At 38.2% G+C, this 23,092-nt stretch overlaps 1 protein-coding gene across 2 annotated transcripts in view; it reads right to left on the reverse strand.

Annotated features, from left to right (window-relative positions):
- Positions 1-23,092, reverse strand: part of TTC3 (tetratricopeptide repeat domain 3) — a 74,084-nt gene that overhangs the window by 48,935 nt on the left and 2,057 nt on the right. For both annotated transcript variants that reach the window (XM_059840136.1, XM_059840137.1), the window contains exons 3-13: positions 21,756-21,798; positions 16,825-16,957; positions 12,308-12,392; positions 11,472-11,525; positions 8,690-8,813; positions 7,089-7,174; positions 6,448-6,542; positions 3,192-3,254; positions 1,858-1,912; positions 1,078-1,240; positions 943-988 (exon numbers count right to left, since the gene is read on the reverse strand). In XM_059840136.1, coding sequence (XP_059696119.1) covers positions 943-988; positions 1,078-1,240; positions 1,858-1,912; positions 3,192-3,254; positions 6,448-6,542; positions 7,089-7,174; positions 8,690-8,813; positions 11,472-11,525; positions 12,308-12,392; positions 16,825-16,957; positions 21,756-21,798 — 947 coding nt within the window. The remainder of the gene's footprint in view (positions 1-942; positions 989-1,077; positions 1,241-1,857; positions 1,913-3,191; positions 3,255-6,447; positions 6,543-7,088; positions 7,175-8,689; positions 8,814-11,471; positions 11,526-12,307; positions 12,393-16,824; positions 16,958-21,755; positions 21,799-23,092) is intronic.

Consider the following 23,092-nt stretch of genomic DNA (forward strand, 5'->3'; position numbering starts at 1 on the left):
ATGAAAAACCAATGAGAAATCCACAAAAAATCAACTAAAAATCAATGGAAAAATCAATGAAAAAAAATCAATAAAAAATCAATTAGGAATCAATTTAACATGAATCAAAAAACATTGCTAATTTTTTTTAAAAATCAATTAAAATTAGTTAAAAACCAATCAAAAATCAGTTAAAAATCAATGAAAAAATCAAAAAAATCCATGAAAAATCAATTAAGAACAAACCAAAAAACATTGTTAATTTTTTAAAAAAATCAATGGAATCAATGGAAAATCAATGAAAAATCAATTTAAAACGAACCAAAAAACACTGCTAATTTTTAAAAAAATAAATTTAAAAAATCAGTTAAAAAATAAATAAATCCTCAAAAAATCCATGAAAAATCAACGAGAAAATCAACAAAAAATCCATGAAAAATCCACAAAAATCAATGAAAAATCGACAAAAAATCAACAAAAAATCACCATAAAATCAACAAAAATCCACAAGAAATCACCCCAAAATCAACGAAAAATCAACGAAAAATCCACAAAAAATCCATGAAAAATCCACGAAAAATCTATGAAAAATCCACAAAAAATCCATTAAAAAATCCATTAAAAATCCACAAAAAATCCACAAAAAAATCCACAAAAAATCCACGAAAAATCCACGAAAAATCATCGAAAAAGCTACAAAAATCCACAAAAAATCCACAATAATCAACAAAAAAATCCACGAAAAATCCACAAAAAATCCACAAAAAATCCACAAAAAATTAAAAAAAAATTCCAAAAAAAATCAACAAAAAATAAACAAAAAAATCAACAAAAAATCCACAAAAAATTCAACAAAAATTCCAAAAAAATCAACAAAAAAACCCCAACAATCAAAAATCAACAAAAACCCAACAAAAACCAACGAAAAATCAACGAAAAATCCATCCAAACCCAACCCCTTACTTTTTCTCAAGCGGAGTCTTCCTCCCCTTCTCTTTACGTACAGTACCTACAAAAAAAAAACCCCAAAAAGCAAATTAAAAGTCAAATTCAGGTAGCTGAGAAGCCAGTCCCAGCGGTGCCGGCAGCAGGGGTTACCCGGGAGGTTCTGGAAGGTTCTCCTGAGTTTCTCGTTCTGCTGGACGAGGTCCCGGAGCCCCTCGGGGCTGTCCTGGCACAGCTCCTGGGCTCGCTCGTTGGCCACCAGGGCCAGCTCAACCTGGCCCAGCAGGGCCAGGGCTTTGCAGTAGTGGTGGTGACCCTAGGAGAAAATAAAATATAAAATGTAAAACGAATCGGGGTTTTCAGGTTTTAGCCACACCAAGGAGAGGAGGATTGAACAGGCAAAGCTGCTGCAAAAAGGCAAATTTTGTGTAATGCGAGTGAGCTGCTCTCAGCTGGTGAAAAATCAGATTTGAACTGGAATAGGGATAAGACACAGGGAAAAAAGGAAATTTGGGGTTTTTTTTTTTGCTTTCTCTGCAGTGGAAAAGAGCAAATTTGCTTTTTCTTCTCTAATCTCAGCTGCTTTGCAATGCTGTAAATATCTCTTATTTACTCTCCTTCAGACCAGGAATATTGGGAAATACCTCTTGGCCATTAACCAGGAGATTTCTGTATATCTAAATGTATTTTTTAAAGTTATGCTGTAACTCACAGCATAAAAAACATTTTCTCCTGTCTTTACACGTGCCAAGCACCTGGTACCAGCCTCAAAATAACATTTTAACCCTAAAACCCAAGCAAAATGCACTTGGCAGAATGCTCAGCCCATAGAGCTCTGTGCCCATTCATGAAAAATCAGCTCTGAGTTCTCATCTGGCTCTAAAATGCCAAAAAAAATTTAAAAGATGATCTTGGGATGTGCAAGAAACCAACCTTTGGCCAGTCAGGTTTGAGAACTATGGCTCTTTTTCCATCAAGTACAGCTCTCCTGAGAGAAGGGAGGGGAAAGAAGAATAATTTATTATTTAGAGCTTTATACATGATTCATATTTATATTTTAATGTATTTTTATATTAAAATATTTATATAAATTTATGTATATTTATATATAATATATATTGCATAATATGTATTATATACAATATAAATACATATAATACATACAATATATAATATACTATATATAATATATATTTTTATATAATATATATTACATAACTGTTTATAATATATATTATATACTATATATTATATATTATATACTATATATTATATAAATATATATAATACATATAATACATGGTGTATATATAATATATTTTTATTAAAAATATATAATATATATTATATAATAAAACTTTATAATACATATTATATATTATATATAATATAACTATATAATACATATACTATACAATGTATTATATATTTATATATTATATTATATATTTTTATATATAAAAATATATTCTATTTTATGTATATATAATTATATAAATACACATATACATACATATATATGTAATATATATTTTTAATATATATAATTATATACACATATACACACATATATAAAATGTAATATATATTTTATATATTATATTTGATATATATAAATATATACACATATACATACATATATTATATGTAATATATATTACATATAGTATGCAATATATTTTTTATATATATATATACACATAAATATATTATGTACGTGTATATATATAATATATTTTATATATATATATATATATATATTAAAAAATCTGCAGGCTGGTGTAAAAATAAATAAAATAAATACAAAAATTACATAAATGCAAAAAAATAAATAATACAAAACAACCCCCAACACAAAATAATAAAAATACAAAAAATACACAACCCCACCCCCCAGAAATACAAATCTATTAAAATGAATATAAAAATTAAGAATGGAATAAAACAGCAGCTCATATGGGAATTATGAAATGGTTTGGGGTTGTTTTTCCAAACTATGGAAATGGTTTGGTTTTTTTCCAAGCTATGGAATGGTCTGGGTGGGAAAGGAGCTCAAATCTCCCCCAGTCCCACCCCAAAACGAGCAGAGCCACCTTCCACCAGCCCAGGCAGCTCCAAGAGCAAACCCAACCCGGCCACGGACACCTGCAGGGATCCACAACCACAAAACCTGCACCCACAGCAGCAGGTGCAACACTTCAGGGTTTAAAAATGCAATTTATGCCACTGTGCCCACCCGAGGCAGGGCAGCAGGGCTGGGCACTCACCCGTACTGCTGGATGAGGATGAAGCACAGAGCTCGGTTCCCGTAGAGCAGGTGGTTGGTAGGGCTGGGAAAAACACAGCAAGGGTTAATTAATCATGGCTATTCCTACTGAAAACCCTAAGGAGAAGGGAAAAATGGGAGTTGCACCTGATCTTCCTGCAAAGGAGGAGGAAATAGTGAATTTTCAGCAGGTTTGCCTGCAAAAACTGCACCCAGAAACCCCCATGGGTTCATGGGTTTGTATGGGAATGTTGTCACTGTGGGATCATTTGTAAGTTTTGGGGCCATTAATGGAACTTCCAATTATGACTATTCCTAATTAAAAACCCTAAGAAGAAAAAAATAAAAGGGATTTTCACCAGATCTGCCTGCAAAACCAGCACACAGAACCCCCACGGGTTTACAAGTTATCACTGGGAATGTGCATTGGAATTGTGGGATCATTTGTAAGTTTTGGGGCCATTAATGCAACTTCCAAATAATTCAAATTATTCTCAGCCAGCTCAGAGTTAATCATGGCTATTCCTACTGAAAACCCTAAGGAGAAGGAAAAAAGGGGATTTTCACCAGATCTGCCTGCAAAGGAGGAGTAAAATAGTGAATTTTCAGCAGGTTTGCCTGCAAAAACTGCACAGAAAAACCCCCATGCGTTTATATGGGAATGTTCATTGGAATTGTGGGATCATCTCTAAATTTTGGGGCCATTAATGGAACTTCCAATTAGTTAATAATGGCTAGTCCTAATTAAAAACCTAAGAAGTAAAAAATAAAAAAGGATTTTCACCAGATTTCCCTGCAAAAACTCCACATAAAAAACCCCACGGCTTTATATGGGAATGTTCATTGGAATTGTGGGATCATCTGTAAGTTTTGGGGCCATTAATGCAACTTCCAAATAATTCAAATTATTCTCAGCCAGCTCAGAGTTAATCATGGCTATTCCTATTGAAAACCACAAGGAGAAGGAAAAAAAAACATTGAATTTTCACCAGATTTGCCTGCAGAGGAGAAAAAATTGAATTTTCACCAGATTTGCCTGCAAAAACTGCACACAGAAACCCTGTGGGTTATACGGGAACGTTCATTGAAATTGTGGGCTCATTTGTAATTTTTGGGGCTATTAATGTAACTTTCAATTAGCTAATAATGGCTAGTCCTAATTAAAAACCTAAGAAATAAAAAATAAAAAAGGATTTTCACCAGATTTGCCTGCAAAAACTGCACCCAGAAAACCCCACGGCTTTATATGGGAATGTTCATTGGAATTGTGAGATCATCTGTAAGTTTTGGGGCCATTAATGCAACTTCCAAATAATTCAAATTATTCTCAGCCAGCTCAGAGTTAATCATGGCTATTCCTATTGAAAACCACAAGGAGAAGGAAAAAAAAACATTGAATTTTCACCAGATTTGCCTGCAGAGGAGAAAAAATTGAATTTTCACCAGATTTGCCTGCAAAAACTGCACACAGAAACCCTGTGGGTTATATGGGAACGTTTATTGAAATTGTGGGCTCATTTGTAATTTTTGGGGCTATTAATGTAACTTTCAATTAGCTAATAATGGCTAGTCCTAATTAAAAACCTAAGAAATAAAAAATAAAAAAGGATTTTCACCAGATTTGCCTGCAAAAGCTCCACACAAAAAACCCCTCAGGTTTATATGGGAATGTTCATTGTCATTGTGGGATCATTTGTAAGTTTTGGGGCTATTAATGCAACTTCCAAATAATTCAAATTATTCTCAGCCAGGTCACAGTTAATCATGGCTATTCCTATTAAAAACCCTAAGGAGAAGGAAAAAAATGGGATTTTCACCAGATCTGCCTGCAAAGGAGGAGGAAATAGTGAATTGTCACCAGGTTTGCCTGCAAAAACTGCACACAGAAAACCCCCGTGGGTTTGTATGGGAATGTTCATTGGAATTGTGGGATCATTTGTAAGTTTTGGGGCCATTAATGGAACTTCCAATTAGTTAATTATGACTATTCGTAATTAAAAACCCTAAGAAGAAAAAAATAAAAGGGATTTTCACCAGATCTGCCTGCAAAAACAGCACACAGAACCCCCATGGGTTTACAAGTTATCACTGGGAATGTGCATTGGAATTGTGGGATCATTTGAAAGTTTGGGGCCATTAATGCAACTTCCAAATAATTCAAATTATTCTCAGCCAGCTCAGAGTTAATCATGGCTACTCCTACTGAAAACTGGAAGAAGAAGGAAAAAAAATATTGAATTTTCACCAGATTTGCCTGCAAAAACTGCACACAGAAAACCCCACGGGTTTATATGGGAATGTTCATTGTCATTGTGGGATCATTTGTAAGTTTTGAGGCCATTAATGAAACTTCCAGTTAATTCAAATTATTCCCATCCTGCTCTGAAAAAGCAGCTCAGAGTTAATCATGACTATTCCAGTTGAAAAAATGGATTTATTCCCAGAATATTGGAAATGAATTAATTCAATGGAATTGTATGTCATGAGACATAGGTCTAGATCAAAGGGAGGAGAAATAAACCAAAAATCCTGATCCTTTTCAGGGCATAATTGTAAATTATTGTAAAGCTACAGAGCTCAAAATGAAAAATCCAACTCTTTGCACAAGGGGCTTTTGTGAAAAGTGGAATTTTCATAATTTTCCTGTATTTTAGGGACACCAGGAGGAGCAAAATCAGCATTTTCATGGGCACAGCACCAGGGGTGAACACACCAAGCCTGCTGCCATTCCAGGGGAAGGGGAAAAAATGCCCTAAAAATTCCCATTTCATCCCTTCCTCCCTTCTCCTTTCAGGAAGAAATGGAACAAAGATTTCAAAAGGAAACAAAGCCTGAGAGCTGCCAAGAACAGGCAGGGAAATATTTGTTCTTTATTCCTTTTGCATCCTGGGAATAAAGATAAATAATGATAAATATTGGCAACACGTGCAGGAGCATTTCCAGGGCAAACACCCCAAGGGGTTGTTCTTGGGTGTCCACACCAAATAATTTCTAAATTATTAAAAGAATTCATTTAAAATCAAAATGATTAAAATTAAAATAATTCATTTTTCTTGCAGGCTTGCTCTTTTTCCTCTTGGTCATTTGCAGCCCTAACAGGAGTTTTGGAGCAGGAAAAAAACAGGAAAAAATAGAGTAAAAATGGGTTATAGGGCTTTTTTTTTTAAATGAGGCATCATTTGACCTCTAATTAAAGGGGCTGATGCAAAACTGCACAAAATGAGGAGAAAAGAGGAGGAGTTGAGCTCAGTTCTTACCAAAACTCGATGGCTTTGGTGTAGGACATGATGGCAGAGCCCAGGGCTCCCTGAGAAAATTCAGCATTTCCTTGCTGCTTCATGGCTTCACTCTTCTGTGGGACCAGGAAAAAACCATTTATGCACCAAACTCATTAAATTCAGCAGTGTAAAAGTCATTATTTCATCTAAGTGGGACCAGGAAAAAACCATTTATGCACCAAACTCACTAAATTCAGCAGTGCAAGGTCATTATTTCATCTAAGTGGGACTAAGAACAGAAAATTGATCCACTAAACTCATTAAATTCAGCAGGTAAAGATCATTATTTCATGTAAGTGGAACCAGGAAAAAACAATTTATGCACCAAACTCAGTAAATTCAGCAGTGCAAGGTCATTACTTCATGTAAGTGGGACCAGGAGCAGAAAATTTGGTGGATAAATGAAATATTGACCTTTACACTGCTGAATCTAAGGAGTTTAGTGGATAAACTCACTGAATTCAGCAGTATAAAAGTCATCATTTCACAAAGTAAAGGGAATTTTTATGGCAGAATGAAACACTCGAGCTTCTGAAATATTTGTCTTTAATAATTTGGGTTTTTTAACAACCAGAATCCCCCAAAAAATGCCCCAAGCACATCCTGAGAGCTCCTCTCACCTTCCTGGAGCTCTCACAGGTGTGAGCTCTGAGTTCTGCCACGATGTCACAGCCCTCCAGGGCCACCTTGGTGATGTAACGTGTCCCTGCAGGGAGAATCCAGCACAACACACAGCCTGAGGAAACTCCCACTCCAAAAATTCCCACTCCCAAAAATTCCCACTCCAAAAATTTCCCACTCCCAAAAATTTCCCACTCCCAAAAATTTCCCACAAAAAGTCCTGCTCTGCTCCTGCCTGCCCCCAAAACCTGCAACAAATTCAGCAACAGGAGCAGCCCAAATTATAATTACTATTATTATTATTATTATTATCATTATCATTGTTATTATCATTATTATCATTTTCATTATTATTATCATTATCATTATCACAATAAACACTATCTGAAAATATTATAAATAATATATAATAAATATATAGAAATAAACTATATTATGAAATGATTATGATAAGAAGAAATTACAAAAATATAATTATATATAATATTGTAACTAAATATATTAGAAAAATTATAATAATATAGAAATAATATATATTATAGGTTTAGTATTCTTAAATATATTATAAATAACACTGTATAAATATTATAAAATAATGTTGCTAATAATAAAATATAATTATAAAGAATTATAATTATATAAAATTACAATATTATAATCGTATATAATGCTATTATCAATATATTGTAAATAATATATATTATATATATACAAATAATACATATTACAGATTTATTATTATAATTAAATGTATCCTAAATATTATAAATATATAAACAATATCTATTATAAAAATTATTATAATGATAATAATGAACTATAATGATATTATAATAATAGATAATATTATAATTAAATACAGTATAAATGATATATATTATAAATACATATAAATACTATATATTATAGATGATAATGATAAAGATAATGAAGAGGAGGAATAATGAAGGAGGAGGAGGAGAAGGAGATAAAAGGAGATAGAAGGAGGAGAGAGAAGGAGGAGAGAGAGGAAGAAGAGAAGGAGGAAGAGATAGAAGGAGGAGAACGAGAAGGAGAATATTAATAATAATAATTTACTAGTGGAGCAGCCCAGAAAGGAAATAAGAGCAGGAATTCCTCCCTGCTTTCTAAGAGAAACTGGAGGAGGAGGAGGAGGAGGAGGAGGAGGAGGAGGAGGAGGAGGAGGAGAAGGAGGAGAAGGAGGAGAAGGAGGAGAAGGAGGAGAAGGAGGAGAAGGAGGAGAAGGAGGAGAAGGAGGAGAAGGAGGAGAAGGAGGAGAAGGAGGAGAAGGAGGAGGAGGAGAAGGAGGAGAAGGAGGAGAAGGAGGAGAAGGAGGAGAAGGAGGAGAAGGAGGAGAAGGAGGAGAAGGAGGAGAAGGAGGAGAAGGAGGAGAAGGAGGAGAAGGAGGAGAAGGAGGAGAAGGAGGAGAAGGAGGAGAAGGAGGAGAAGGAGGAGAAGGAGGAGGAGGAGGAGAAGGAGAAGGAGGAGGAAAAGGAGAAGGAGAAGGAGGAGGAGAAGGAGGAGGAGAAGGAGGAGGAGAAGGAGGAGAATCCAGGAGCTGGATTTGCCCACTTGTGCCCCCGTGCAGAGCCCCACTCACACTCTGAGAAGAACATGGCCAGGATGACCCTGCCAAAGCTGCCCATCTGCTCCAGGTCCCGCAGCATGCCGGCCTCCCCCACGCTCCTGACCCAGTCCAGGGCCTCTCCCAGGTGGAACTGACTCTAGAAAATCCAGACAATCATCAATTCACACAGCAAAGCCCTGGGGATCCTCTCCCTGCTTCTCTTCTGCTGGGTTTTAACCAGGCAGCAGCAAAGAAACACAAATATTTGAATTATTGGGAGATCTCCAGCACAGCAAAGGCACAAAATCAAAGCAGGCTTGCAACAGGAGGAATTCAAAGGGTGGAATCTCATTTACAAGCTTCTGGAATTATTAAAAAAAAAAAAACAAAAAATTTGATTTAGAAACTTCCTTGTAATGACTGAAATCATTAAAAAAAATATAAGCCCCCCAACTGATTTAGAAACTTCCCTGTGATTACTGAAATTATTAAAAAAAAAAAAATAAACCCCCAAAAATTTCATTTAGAAACTTTGTTTTGATTACTCAAATTATTTAAAAAATAATAAAACCCCCCCAATTTGATTTAGAAACCTCCTTGCTGTTATTATTGTTGTTGTTATTATTGGTATTGTTAAATTGATGTCATTATTAGTGATATTATTGATGTTACTATTATTGATGTCATTATTATTGATGTTATATTGATGTTATTATATTTGGTTTCATTATTCATATTAATGTTATTAATAATGTTATTATTTATGTTATCATATTGATGTTATATTGATATTGTATTGATATTACTATACTGCTGCTATCATTATTGTTATTATATTGGTGTTATTATTAATGATATAATTACTGATGTAATTATTATAGATGTAATATTAATGTTATTATTAATGAATTTATTATTATTGATGGTATTCTACTGATGCTATTATTGATATTGTTCTTGCTGTTATTATTGTTGTTGTTATTATTGGTATTGTTAAATTGATGTTATTATTAGTGATATTACTGATGTTACTATTATTGATGTCATTATTATTGATGTTATATTGTTGTTATTATATTTGGTTTCATTATTCATATTAATGTTATTAATAATGTTATTATGTTATCATATTGATATTATATTGATATTGTATTGATATTACTATACTGCTGCAATTATTATTATATTGGTGTTATTATTAATTATATAATTATTGATGTAATTATTACTGATGTAATATTGATGTTATTATTAATGATGTTATTATTAATGATGGTATTCTATTGATGCTATTATTGATATTGTTATTGCTGTTATTATTGTTGTTATTATTACTGGCATTGTTAAACTGATGTTATTATTAGTGATATTATTGATGTTACTATTACTGATGTAACTATTATTGATGTTATATTGATGTTATTATTATTGATGTTATTATATTGGTTTTATTATTGATATTAATGTTATTATTAATGTTAGTATTTATGTTATCATATTAATATTATATTAATATTACTACACTGCTATTATTATTGTTATTATATTGATGTTATTGTTAATGATATAATTATTGATGTAATTATTATTGATGTAATATTGATGTCATTATTAATGATGTTATTAATACTGATGGTATTCTATTGATGTTATTGATATTGTTATTGCTGTTATTATTGTAGTTATTATTTGTATAATATTGATGTTATTATATTTTATGTTATTATATTGATGTTACTATTAGTGAAGTTGTTATTGATGTTACTATTATTGATGTAATTATTGTTGATGTTATATTGATGTTATTATTATTGATGTTATTATTGGTGTTATTGATACTATTAATGTTTTTATTTATGTTATTGTATTGCTATTATATAATATTGTTGTTATTATTGTTATCATATTGATATTATTAATTATGTTATTATTAATGTTATAATTTATGTAATTATTGTTGATGTTATATTGATGTTATTATTATTGATGTTATTATTGGTATTATTATTGATATTATTGATACTATTAATGTTTCTATGTTATTATATTGCTATTATATTGATATTGTATTGATATTATATTGGTATTATTATATTCCTGTTATTATTATTGTTATCATATTGATATTATTAATGCTGTTATTATTAATGTTATTATTTATGTAATTATTGTTGTTATATTGATGTTATTGATGTTATTATATTGGTGTTAATATTGATATTATTGATAGTATTGTTATTATTGTTATAATTTATGTTTTATATCGATATTCTATTGATATTGTATCAATATTATATTATTATTATATTGCTATCATTATTATTGTTATTATTGTTATTATATTGATGTTATTATCCATGTTATTATCCATGATATTCTTGATGTAATATTGATGTTATTATTAATGATGTAATTATTATTGACAGTATTCTACTGATGTTATTATAATGTTATTACATTGATGTTATCAATTATTTTATTGTTATTATTGATATTATTATTTCTGTTATTATATGGATATTATACTGATGTTATTATACTGTTATTATATTGATATTATTATTGTTATTATTGATGTTATCATATTGATGTTGCTGTTTCCAAGTGGGAAAAGAGGGATTAAACACAGGGAAACTGAGGCTCTCCAGAGCCCAAAGTTTACAGTTTCCACAGCTGGAAAATGCAAGGAGCTCAGCCCTAGCAGAAAGTGAATTTTGTGAATGAGAAGATGGATCAGGAGATTTCCCAGCTCTGCCTGTGCCTGCCCTGAGGCTGAGCAGCTCCAGGGAATTCCCAGACCATTCCAGAAACTCACATTTTCTATCCCATTGCCAATCCTCAGGATGCCACTGATGAAATGGGGGATGTTCTGGAACAAGGACAAAAAAAACAAATTAAAAATCAGTTCTTGAGAGGAGCTAATTGGAATTCCTGCCTGCTCAGGCTCAGCCCAGGGACAGTTCCTGTTCTGCTGGAATTCACCACCCCTGGGGCAGCTGCATTCCAGATTTGGGTTGAGAAATGGATGAGAAGAGAGAATTCCTGGGAGATCTGCTGAGGGAACTGTGCCCCTCTGAGCCCTGCTGCAGCTCTCTAAATCCCAAAGAACCCCAAAGCTGAGACATCCCAACATCTGCTCCTCCAAATCCAGAACCCAGAAAATGAAGAGAGATTAAATTAGAAATATTTTATACCTATATTTATAAAAGAAAATATACCTAAATTTAGAAAATGAAACATGTAGCTTGGGGTTGCACACACAATTTCAAGAGATGAAGTAAGGAATGTTTTATTCCCTAAATTTAAAATAAAACCCACAACAAATGGAACAAATTCCTCACATCCTCCTCTCCACTATTCTGAGTCAGCAGAAGCAAATTTAAAATATCATTTGTTGAATGAGGGAAAATAAAATTATTTAAGTCATTCATCCACCAACTTCATTTCTGACTGCAAATATTTCCTAAATTATCCCACCTGGAATAAAGCCTAGGCCACAACTCCTTAATTATCAAATAATTGATATTTTGTCTTCACTTCAGCAAAAGGAAATGTCTAATTCAGGATAAAACCCTGAGATGCTGAAGGGACAGATGGAATTAACACAGATTTGAAAATCTAGACATTTGAAATTTAAAATTCAGGACTTACAACAACTTTTTTAATTAAATCAGCAAGGTCTTCCATCACATTGAACTCATGGACTCTCTTCATGTCCCAGTCCAGGAACATCAAACTGGTGGAAAACAGAAGGAATTATTATTTATCAGAAGGAATTATTATTTAACAGAAGGAATTATTATTTATCAGAAGGAATTATTACTTAGTAGAAAGAATTATTATTTAGACAAACACCAAGCTGTCACATAATTCATTAATTCTGAATATTTAGAGGGATTAGATTTGAGAATGTTGAAAAATTCACGTCCAGCCCCTCAGAGGAGGAAGAAGAAAAATAATAATAATAAAAAGGGGAAGAGCTGGAAAGGTTTTGCTGCTTTTGAAATGTCAGAATCTACCAAAATACTGAAATATCCCCCAAATTTCAGCTTCCCAGACCCCTAAGATTCCAAACTTCAGATTCCCAAAGGTCCCAAACTCCAAAAATCCCAGGGTTTCCAAAGTCCAAAATCCCCAAAATTCCAAACTTCAGAATCCCAAAGGTCCCAAACTCCAAAACCCCCAAAGGTCCCAAACTCCAGAATCCCAAAGGTCCCAAACTCCAGAATCCCAAAGGTCCCAAACTCCAAAACCCCCAAAGGTCCCAAACTCCACAATCCCAAAAATTCCAAACTCCAGAATCCCAAAGATCCCAAACTCCAGAAATTCCAAACTCCAGAATCCCAAAGGTTCCAAACTCCAAAACCCCCAAAGGTCCCAAACTCCAAAAGCCCCACAGGTCCCAAACTCCAAAAGCCCCACAGGTCCCAAACTCCAGAATCCCAAAAGTCCCAAACTCCACAATCCCACAGGTCCCAAACTCCAGAATCCCAAAGGTCCCAAACTCCAGAATCCCAAAGGTCCCAAACTCCAAAAATTCCGAACTCTACAATCCCAAGGATCCCAAACTCCAAAACCCCCAAAGATCCCAAACTCCAAAACCCCCAAAGGCCCCAAATTCCAAAACCCCCAAAGGTCCCAAACTCTAAAACCCCCAAAGATCCCAAACTCCACAATCCCAAAGATCCCAAACTCCACAATCCCAAAGATCCCAAACTCCAAAAAATTCCAAACTCCAGAATCCCAAAGGTCCCAAACTCCACAATCCCAAAGGTCCCAAACTCCAAAACCCCCAAAGATCCCAAATTCCACAATCCTAAAGTCCCAAACTCCAAAAATTCCAAACTCCAGAATCCCAAAGATCCCAAACTCCAGAATCCCAAAGATCCCAAACTCCACAATCCCAAAGGTTCCAAACTCCACAATCCCAAAGGTCCCAAACTCCAGAATCCCAAAGGTCCCAAACTCCAGAATCCCAAAGGTCCCAAACTCCAAAAATTCCAAACTCCAGAATCCCAAAGATCCCAAACTCCAAAACCCCCAAAGATCCCAAACTCCAGAATCCCAAAGATCCCAAACTCCACAATCCTAAAGATCCCAAACTCCAGAATCCCAAAGGTCCCAAACTCCAAAAATTCCGAACTCTACAATCCCAAAGGTCCCAAACTCCAAAACCCCCAAAGATCCCAAACTCCAAAACCCCCAAAGATCCCAAACTCCAGAATCCCAAGGATCCCAAACTCCAAAATCCCCAAAGATCCCAAACTCCAAAACCCCCAAAGATCCCAAACTCCAGAATCCCAAAGGTCCCAAACTCCAAAAATTCCAAACTCCAGAATCCCAAAGATCCCAAACTCCAAAACCCCCAAAGATCCCAAACTCCAAAACCCCCAAAGATCCCAAACTCCAGAATCCCAAAGATCCCAAACTCCAGAATCCCAAAGGTCCCAAACTCCAGAATCCCAAAGGTCCCAAACTCCAGAATCCCAAAGGTCCCAAACTCCACAATCCCAAAGATCCCAAACTCCAAAACCCCCAAAGATCCCAAACTCCAAAAATTCCAAACTCCAGAATCCCAAAGATCCCAAACTCCACAATCCCAAAGGTTCCAAACTCCACAATCCCAAAGGTTCTAAACTCCACAATCCCAAACGTCTCAACTCCAGAATCCCAAAGGTCCCAAACTCCAAAAATTCCAAACTCCAGAATCCCAAAGATCCCAAACTCCAAAACCCCCAAAGATCCCAAACTCCAGAATCCCAAAGATCCCAAACTCCACAATCCCAAAGATCCCAAACTCCAGAATCCCAAAGATCCCAAACTCCACAATCCCAAAGGTCCCAAACTCCACAATCCCAAAGGTCCCAAACTCCAAAAAATTCCAAACTCCACAATCCCAAAGGTCCCAAACTCCACAATCCCAATGGTCCCAAACTCCAAAAATTCCGAACTCTACAATCCCAAAGGTCCCAAACTCCAAAACCCCCAAAGATCCCAAATTCCACAATCCTAAAGATCCCAAACTCCAGAATCCCAAGGATCCCAAACTCCAAAATCCCCAAAGATCCCAACTCCAGAATCCCAACGGTCCCAAACTCCAAAAGCCCCAACGGTCCCAAACTCAAAAAAATTCCAAACTCTACAATCCCAAAGGTCCCAAACTCCAAAACCCCCAAAGATCCCAAACTCCACAATCCCAAAGGTCCCAAACTCCACAATCCCAAAGGTCCCAAACTCCAGAATCCCAAAGGTCCCAAACTCCACAATCCCAAAGGTCCCAAACTCCAAAACCCCCAAAGATCCCAAATTCCACAATCCTAAAGTCCCAAACTCCAAAAATTCCAAACTCCAGAATCCCAAAGATCCCAAACTCCACAATCCCAAAGGTTCCAAACTCCACAATCCCAAAGGTCCCAAACTCCAGAATCCCAAAGGTCCCAAACTCCAGAATCCCAAAGGTCCCAAACTCCAAAAATTCCAAACTCCAGAATCCCAAAGATCCCAAACTCCAAAACCCCCAAAGATCCCAAACTCCAGAATCCCAAAGATCCCAAACTCCACAATCCTAAAGATCCCAAACTCCAGAATCCCAAAGGTCCCAAACTCCAAAAATTCCGAACTCTACAATCCCAAAGGTCCCAAACTCCAAAACCCCCAAAGATCCCAAACTCCAAAACCCCCAAAGATCCCAAACTCCAGAATCCCAAGGATCCCAAACTCCAAAATCCCCAAAGATCCCAAACTCCAAAACCCCCAAAGATCCCAAACTCCAGAATCCCAAAGGTCCCAAACTCCAAAAATTCCAAACTCCAGAATCCCAAAGATCCCAAACTCCAAAACCCCCAAAGATCCCAAACTCCAAAACCCCCAAAGATCCCAAACTCCAGAATCCCAAAGATCCCAAACTCCAGAATCCCAAAGGTCCCAAACTCCAGAATCCCAAAGGTCCCAAACTCCAGAATCCCAAAGGTCCCAAACTCCACAATCCCAAAGATCCCAAACTCCAAAACCCCCAAAGATCCCAAATTCCACAATCCTAAAGATCCCAAACTCCAAAAATTCCAAACTCCAGAATCCCAAAGATCCCAAACTCCACAATCCCAAAGGTTCCAAACTCCACAATCCCAAAGGTTCTAAACTCCACAATCCCAAACGTCTCAACTCCAGAATCCCAAAGGTCCCAAACTCCAAAAATTCCAAACTCCAGAATCCCAAAGATCCCAAACTCCAAAACCCCCAAAGATCCCAAACTCCAGAATCCCAAAGATCCCAAACTCCACAATCCCAAAGATCCCAAACTCCAGAATCCCAAAGATCCCAAACTCCACAATCCCAAAGGTCCCAAACTCCACAATCCCAAAGGTCCCAAACTCCAAAAAATTCCAAACTCCACAATCCCAAAGGTCCCAAACTCCACAATCCCAATGGTCCCAAACTCCAAAAATTCCGAACTCTACAATCCCAAAGGTCCCAAACTCCAAAACCCCCAAAGATCCCAAATTCCACAATCCTAAAGATCCCAAACTCCAGAATCCCAAGGATCCCAAACTCCAAAATCCCCAAAGATCCCAACTCCAGAATCCCAACGGTCCCAAACTCCAAAAGCCCCAACGGTCCCAAACTCCAAAAAATTCCAAACTCTACAATCCCAAAGGTCCCAAACTCCAAAACCCCCAAAGATCCCAAACTCCACAATCCCAAAGGTCCCAAACTCCACAATCCCAAAGGTCCCAAACTCCAGAATCCCAAAGGTCCCAAACTCCACAATCCCAAAGGTCCCAAACTCCAGAATCCCAAAGGTCCCAAACTCCACAATCCCAAAGGTCCCAAACTCCAAAAAATTCCAAACTCCGGAATCCCAAAGGTCCCAAACTCCAGAATCCCAAAGGTCCCAAACTCCAGAATCCCAAAGGTCCCAAACTCCAAAAATTCCAAAGGTCCCAAACTCCAAAAATTCCAAACTCCTGAATCCCAAAGGTCCCAAACTTCCAAAAATCAATCTTAATTTTTTAATTTTTTTTTCCTGTGGATTCAAGAACTTCTGACCTCAACCAAGTCCAACATTGGAGCCTCACTGGGAGCACCCAAGGAACATTCAGAGGAAGAAGGAAAAGTGGGGAAAGTGGGAAAATTTGGAGGGAAAGCCCTTGGGAAATGAGGATTCTCACCAGAAAGTATCCACGAAGTAAGTGCTCTCCCTGGTGAACAGAGCACACCAAAAAATCCTGATTTTGATCACGTTGCAAATTTCCTTTAATTTTTCCAGAGGCAGGCTGCACCACACCTCACAGGGATCAACTCCTGGAAGGGCAAAACCAGGGAATTGCAGGGCACAAGTCAGGCATCCCAAAGGGCCAATAAATGTGAAATAAAGGGTGAATTCAGAAATTCCAAAGGGCCAATGAACATTAAAATCAATCATTATTTCAGGAATTCCAAAGTGCCAATAAATATTAAATAAAGGATGAATTCAGGCATTCCAAAAGGCCAATAAATTATTTAATAAAGGATGAATTCAGGAATTCCAAAGAGCCAATAAATATTAAATAAAGCGTGAATTCAGGCATTCCAAAGTGCCAATGAACATTAAAATCAATCATTATTTCAGGAATTCCAAAGTGCCAAAAAATATTAAATAAAGGATGAATTCAGTCATTCCAAAGGGCCAATAAACATTAAAATCAATTATTATTTCAGGCATTATAAGTACCAAATAAATACCAATAATTATTAAAATAAATATAAATAAACTAATCAAATAAAGATAATATAATTATATTGGTATATAAATACCAATAAATATTAAAGGATGAATTCAGGAATTCCAAAGTGCCAATAAATATTAAAATAAAGGATGAACTCAGGCATTCTAAAGTACTAATGAACATTAAAATCAATCATTATTTCAGGCATTATAAATACCAATAAATATTAAAATAAATAAATATAGTAATAACTAAATAAATATAATTTAAAATAATTGGTATATAAATACCAATAAATATTAAATTAAAGGATGAATTCAGGCATTCCAAGGTGCCAATAAACACTAAAATAAAGGATAAATTCAGGCATTATAAAGTACCAATAAATATTAAAAGAAATCATTATTTCAGGCATTATAAAGTACCAATAAACATTAAAATAAAGGATGAATTCAGGCATCCCAAAGTGCCAATGAACATTAAAATCAATCATTATTTCAGGAATTCCAAAGTACCTATCAACATTAAAATAAAGGATGAATTCAGGCATTCCAAAGTGCCAATGAACATTAAAATTAGTCATTATTTCAGGCATTATAAATACCAAATAAATATCAATAATTATTAAAATCAATACAAATAAAATAAATAAATATAATCATAATTAAGGAAAGGTAATATAATTAAATATATTGTTATATAAATACCAATAAACACAAAAATAAAGGATAAATTCAGGCATCCCAAAGTGCCAATAAACATTAAAATCAATCATTATTTCAGGCATTATAAATACCAAATAAATACCAATAATTATTAAAATAAATAAATATAATAATAATTAAATAAAGATAATATAATTAAATCTATTATCTATTAAAGATAATATAATTAAATCTATCTATTAAATTTATTTAATCTTTAAATAAATATTAAAATAAAGAATTATTTTAGGCATTCCAAAGTGCCAATAAATATTAAAATAAAGGATGAATTCAGGCATTCCAAAGTGGCCATAATTAAAATCCAGGATGATTTCCATGCTTTCCTGACAAACCAAACCGAGCACTCTGAACTCCCCTGGGAATTTGGGGGGTTTGGAGAGGGGATTTTTATGGAAGGTCTTGCATCCCTGTGTTCTGAATGGATAAATGAAGATAAAAATGGATAAATGAAGATAAAAATGGATCAATTAAATAAAAATGGATCAATTAAATAAAAATGGATGAATGCAGCCTCTCCTTGCTGGGCTGGAAGGGAAGGCTCTTTTCCAGGAAAGCATCAGCCTCTTCCACCTGTATCCATGAATTATTCTGGACAAGAATAATTGAATTATGCAGGGTAAGAGGACACAAAAGCAGCAGGGTTGGTCCTCAGAAGCATCCTGCAATTCCCAGAATCTGGATGGAATAGGGAGGGATGGGAAAATTAAATCCAAATCAAAAATTAAAAATTCAATGGAGGCATTGAGGTGGCTTCAGGTCCTCTGGAGGAAATTAAAAGTTTATTGGGGGGGCTTCAGGTACTCTCAGAGCAGAGCAGCCTCACCTGAGAGTTGGGAAAAGAGAGGGAAAAGAAAAGGGAAAAGAAAAGGGAAAAAGGCAAGAGAGGGAAAAAGGGAGAGGGGGAAAAGGGAGAGGGGGAAAAGGGAGAGGGGGAAAAGGGAGAGGGGGAAAAGGGAGAGGGGGAAAAGGGAGAGGGGGAAAAGGGAGAGGGGGGAAAAGGGAGAGGGGGGAAAAGGGAGAGGGGGGAAAGGGAGAAGGGGGAAAGGGAGAGGGGGAAAAGGGAGAGGGGGAAAAGGGAGAGGGGGAAAAGGGAGAGGGGGAAAAGGGAGAGGGGGAAGGGAGAGGGGGAAAAGGGAGAGGGGGGAAAAGGGAGAGGGGGAAAAGGGAGAGGGGGAAAAGGAGAGAGGGGGAAAAGGGAGAGGGGGGAAAGGGACAGGGGGGAAAGGGACAGGGGGGAAAGGGACAGGGGGGAAAGGGACAGGGGGGAAAGAGAGAGGGGGGGAAGGGAGAGGGGGGAAGGGAGAGGGGGGAAAGGAAAAGGGGGGAAAGGGAGAGGGGGGAAAGGGAGAGGGGGGGAAAGGGAGAGGGGGGAAGGGAGAGGGGGGGAAGGGAGAGGGGGGAAAGGAAAAGGGGGGAAAGGGAGAGGGGGGAAAAGGGAGAGGGGGGAAAGGGAGAGGGGGGAAAGGGAGAGGGGGGAAAGGGAGAGGGGGGAAAAGGGAGAGGGGGGAAAAGGGAGAGGGGGGAAAAGGGAGAGGGGGGAAAAGGGAGAGGGGGGAAAAGGGAGAGGGGGGAAAAGGGAGAGGGGGAAAGGGAGAGGGGGGAAAGGGAGAGGGGGAAAAGGGAGAGGGGGGAAAAGGGAGAGGGGGGAAAAGGGAGAGGGGGGAAAAGGGAGAGGGGGGAAAAGGGAGAGGGGGGAAAAGGGAGAGGGGGGAAAAGGGAGAGGGGGGGAAAAGGGAGAGGGGGAAAGGGAGAGGGGGGAAAGGGAGAGGGGGGAAAAGGGAGAGGGGGGAAAAGGGAGAGGGGGGAAAAGGGAGAGGGGGGAAAGGGAGAGGGGGAAAAGGGAGAGGGGGAAAAGGGAGAGGGGGAAAAGGGAGAGGGGGAAAAGGGGAGAGGGGGAAAAGGGAGAGGGGGAAAAGGGAGAGGGGGAAAAGGGAGAGGGGGAAAAGGAGGGAAGGGAGAGGGGGAAAGGGAGAGGGGGGAAAGGGACAGGGGGGAAAGGGACAGGGGGAAAGGACAGGGGGGAAAGGGACAGGGGGGAAAGAGAGAGGGGGGAAGGGAGAGGGGGGAAGGGAGAGGGGGGAAAGGAAAAGGGGGGAAAGGGAGAGGGGGGAAAGGGAGAGGGGGGAAAGGGAGAGGGGGGAAGGGAGAGGGGGGAAGGGAGAGGGGGGAAAGGAAAAGGGGGGAAAGGGAGAGGGGGGAAAAGGGAGAGGGGGGAAAGGGAGAGGGGGGAAAGGGAGAGGGGGGAAAGGGAGAGGGGGGAAAAGGGAGAGGGGGGAAAAGGGAGAGGGGGGAAAAGGGAGAGGGGGGAAAAGGGAGAGGGGGGAAAAGGGAGAGGGGGGAAAAGGGAGAGGGGGAAAGGGAGAGGGGGGAAAGGGAGAGGGGGAAAAGGGAGAGGGGGGAAAAGGGAGAGGGGGGAAAAGGGAGAGGGGGGAAAAGGGAGAGGGGGGGAAAAGGGAGAGGGGGGAAAAGGGAGAGGGGGGAAAAGGGAGAGGGGGGAAAAGGGAGAGGGGGAAAGGGAGAGGGGGGAAAAGGGAGAGGGGGAAAAGGGAGAGGGGGGAAAAGGGAGAGGGGGGAAAAGGGAGAGGGGGGAAAAGGGAGAGGGGGGAAAAGGGAGAGGGGGAAAAGGGAGAGGGGGGAAAAGGGAGAAGGGGAAAGGGAGAGGGGGAAAGGGAGAGGGGGAAAGGGAGAGGGGGAAAGGGAGAGGGGGAAAGGGAGAGGGGGAAAGGGAGAGGGGGAAAGGGAGAGGGGGAAAGGGAGAGGGGGAAAGGGAGAGGGGGAAAGGGACAGGGGGGAAAGGGACAGGGGGGAAAGGGACAGGGGGGAAAGGGACAGGGGGGAAAGGGACAGGGGGGAAAGGGAGAGGGGGGAAGGGAGAGGGGGGAAGGGAGAGGGGGGAAAGGAAAAGGGGGGAAAGGGAGAGGGGGAAAGGGAGAGGGGGAAAGGGAGAGGGGGAAAGGGAGAGGGGGAAAGGGAGAGGGGGAAAGGGAGAGGGGGAAAGGGAGAGGGGGAAAGGGAGAGGGGGAAAGGGAGAGGGGGAAAGGGAGAGGGGGAAAGGGAGAGGGGGAAAAGACAAGAGAGGAGAAATGCAGGGAAAAGGCAGGGGAAAGACAGGGCAGTGGAAAAGGGAAAAAGGCAGGGGAAGAAGGCAGGGGAAAGACAGGAAAAATTACACAAAAACAAAAATTGCTCAAAAAAAAAATTACGCAAAAAAAAAATTACTCAAAAAAACCACTCAAAACCTCTTCCCTTTCCACAGCTGTTTATCTGCTTATTCCCACAAATTAGGGGGTGGTGCAGAAAATATAATTTTGAATTTGAGCCATCTGTTTTTCTGCAATTGGGAGTTTTTGGTTAATTATTAGTGCAAAACCTTCCCTGCAAAGAAATCCCCCAAAAAATGGAAATTGTTTTTAGACCTGCACAGCTAAAACCACCAGCCTTGAATCTCCATCCTCTCAGCATCCACTGCCTGTATTTGTGTAAATATTCCTGAATATTTGAGTTATATGAGGAGAAACAGGTGAGAATTGTTCCAGGGTAACAGAATATAACAAAGCTTCTGCTAAAAAATAATAATGAATCCATTTTCAGGCAGAAAAAGGAAAAATAAAATTAAATAGCAAATCCAAAGATCCAAGAAATGGAAGAATGTTGGTTTAATTTCCATACCTGTTTTAGGTTTAGGCACTGCCTTTCCAAAGGTTCCACGATCCTAAAGAAAAACACATTATTTACATATTTATATGCACATATTTACATATTTACCATTTATTACATTGCACAGCCAATAGCAAACACAGAAAGCCAAGACAGGAGCAAAAAAAGCATTTTGTTTGGAGGAAAAAAAGAATATTTACCTGCATCCCCATTAAAAAAATGGCCACAGGTTAATGGTTATGAATGGACAGGGAAAGCTTTACTCATTTAAACAATACTTCAATCACACTAGAAGAAGACTCTAGGAATGAATAAATCAAAAAAATCAGGCAGCAAAATCATGTTGAAGAGGACCTGACTAAACTCAAAGATTAAGAAGGTGACACAGGTTTTAAAAAAAAAAAAATCAAAAACAATAATGACATTTTGACAGTGAAAGTGTATTTAAATAAAATCATCTATAGCAAAATAAAGGGAGTTGATTTAGTTTTTCAGGGGTTTGTTTTTAGGGGTTTAAACCCCATCTGAGCACCTCAAGCTGAAGAAGAAATGATTTATTGTGATTTACAGATCCCCACAAAAGCTGTTATTTTAGCAAACATAAATGAGTGATTTAATGAACACTCTGCAGCACAGGAAATGCTGCACTAGCATTTCACAGAAATGCAGAAATTATAAAAGTCACCGATTTAACAGGCCAGGACACACAGTAACAGAGAGGAGAGAAAAAAAAATCAACTGTGATTTAAAAATCAGCACATCTTGAAAGACAACTGAGAGCTCTTAAAGAGCTTTGTTTGGGCTGCAGCAAACATCCCAAAAGTTCTTCATGGTGGAAATAAATTCTGAATGGAATCACAGGTATTAAAAATTCACATCAAACCTTTCAGAGGAGGAAGGAGAAAAACAATAATAATTAAAAGAGCTGGAATCCCAGGGGCCAAGAGCTGAAATCCCAGGAAGCCAGAGCAAAAGTTCCAAAGGCTAAGAGCTGAAATCCCAGGGAGGAAAAGCTGAAATCCCAGGGAGGAAAAGCTGAAATCCCAGGAGCCCAGAGCTGAAATCCCAGGGAGGAAAAGCTGAAATCCCAGGAGCCCAGGGCTGAAATCCTAGGAGCCCAGGGCTACAATCCCAGGAGCCCAGGGCTGCAATCCCAGGAATACAGGGCTGCAATCCCAGGGAGGAAAAGCTGAAATCCCAGGAGCCCAGGGCTGCAATCCCAGGAGCCCAGGGCTGCAATCCCAGGAGCTCAGGGCTGCAATCCCAGGGGCCCAGGGCTGCAATCCCAGGAGCCCAGGGCTGCAATCCCAGGGGCCCAGGGCTGCAATCCCAGGGGCCCAGGGCTGCAA

This window comes from Haemorhous mexicanus, chromosome 2 (assembly GCF_027477595.1).
Source record: "Haemorhous mexicanus isolate bHaeMex1 chromosome 2, bHaeMex1.pri, whole genome shotgun sequence".
Classification (NCBI taxonomy): domain Eukaryota; kingdom Metazoa; phylum Chordata; class Aves; order Passeriformes; family Fringillidae; genus Haemorhous; species Haemorhous mexicanus.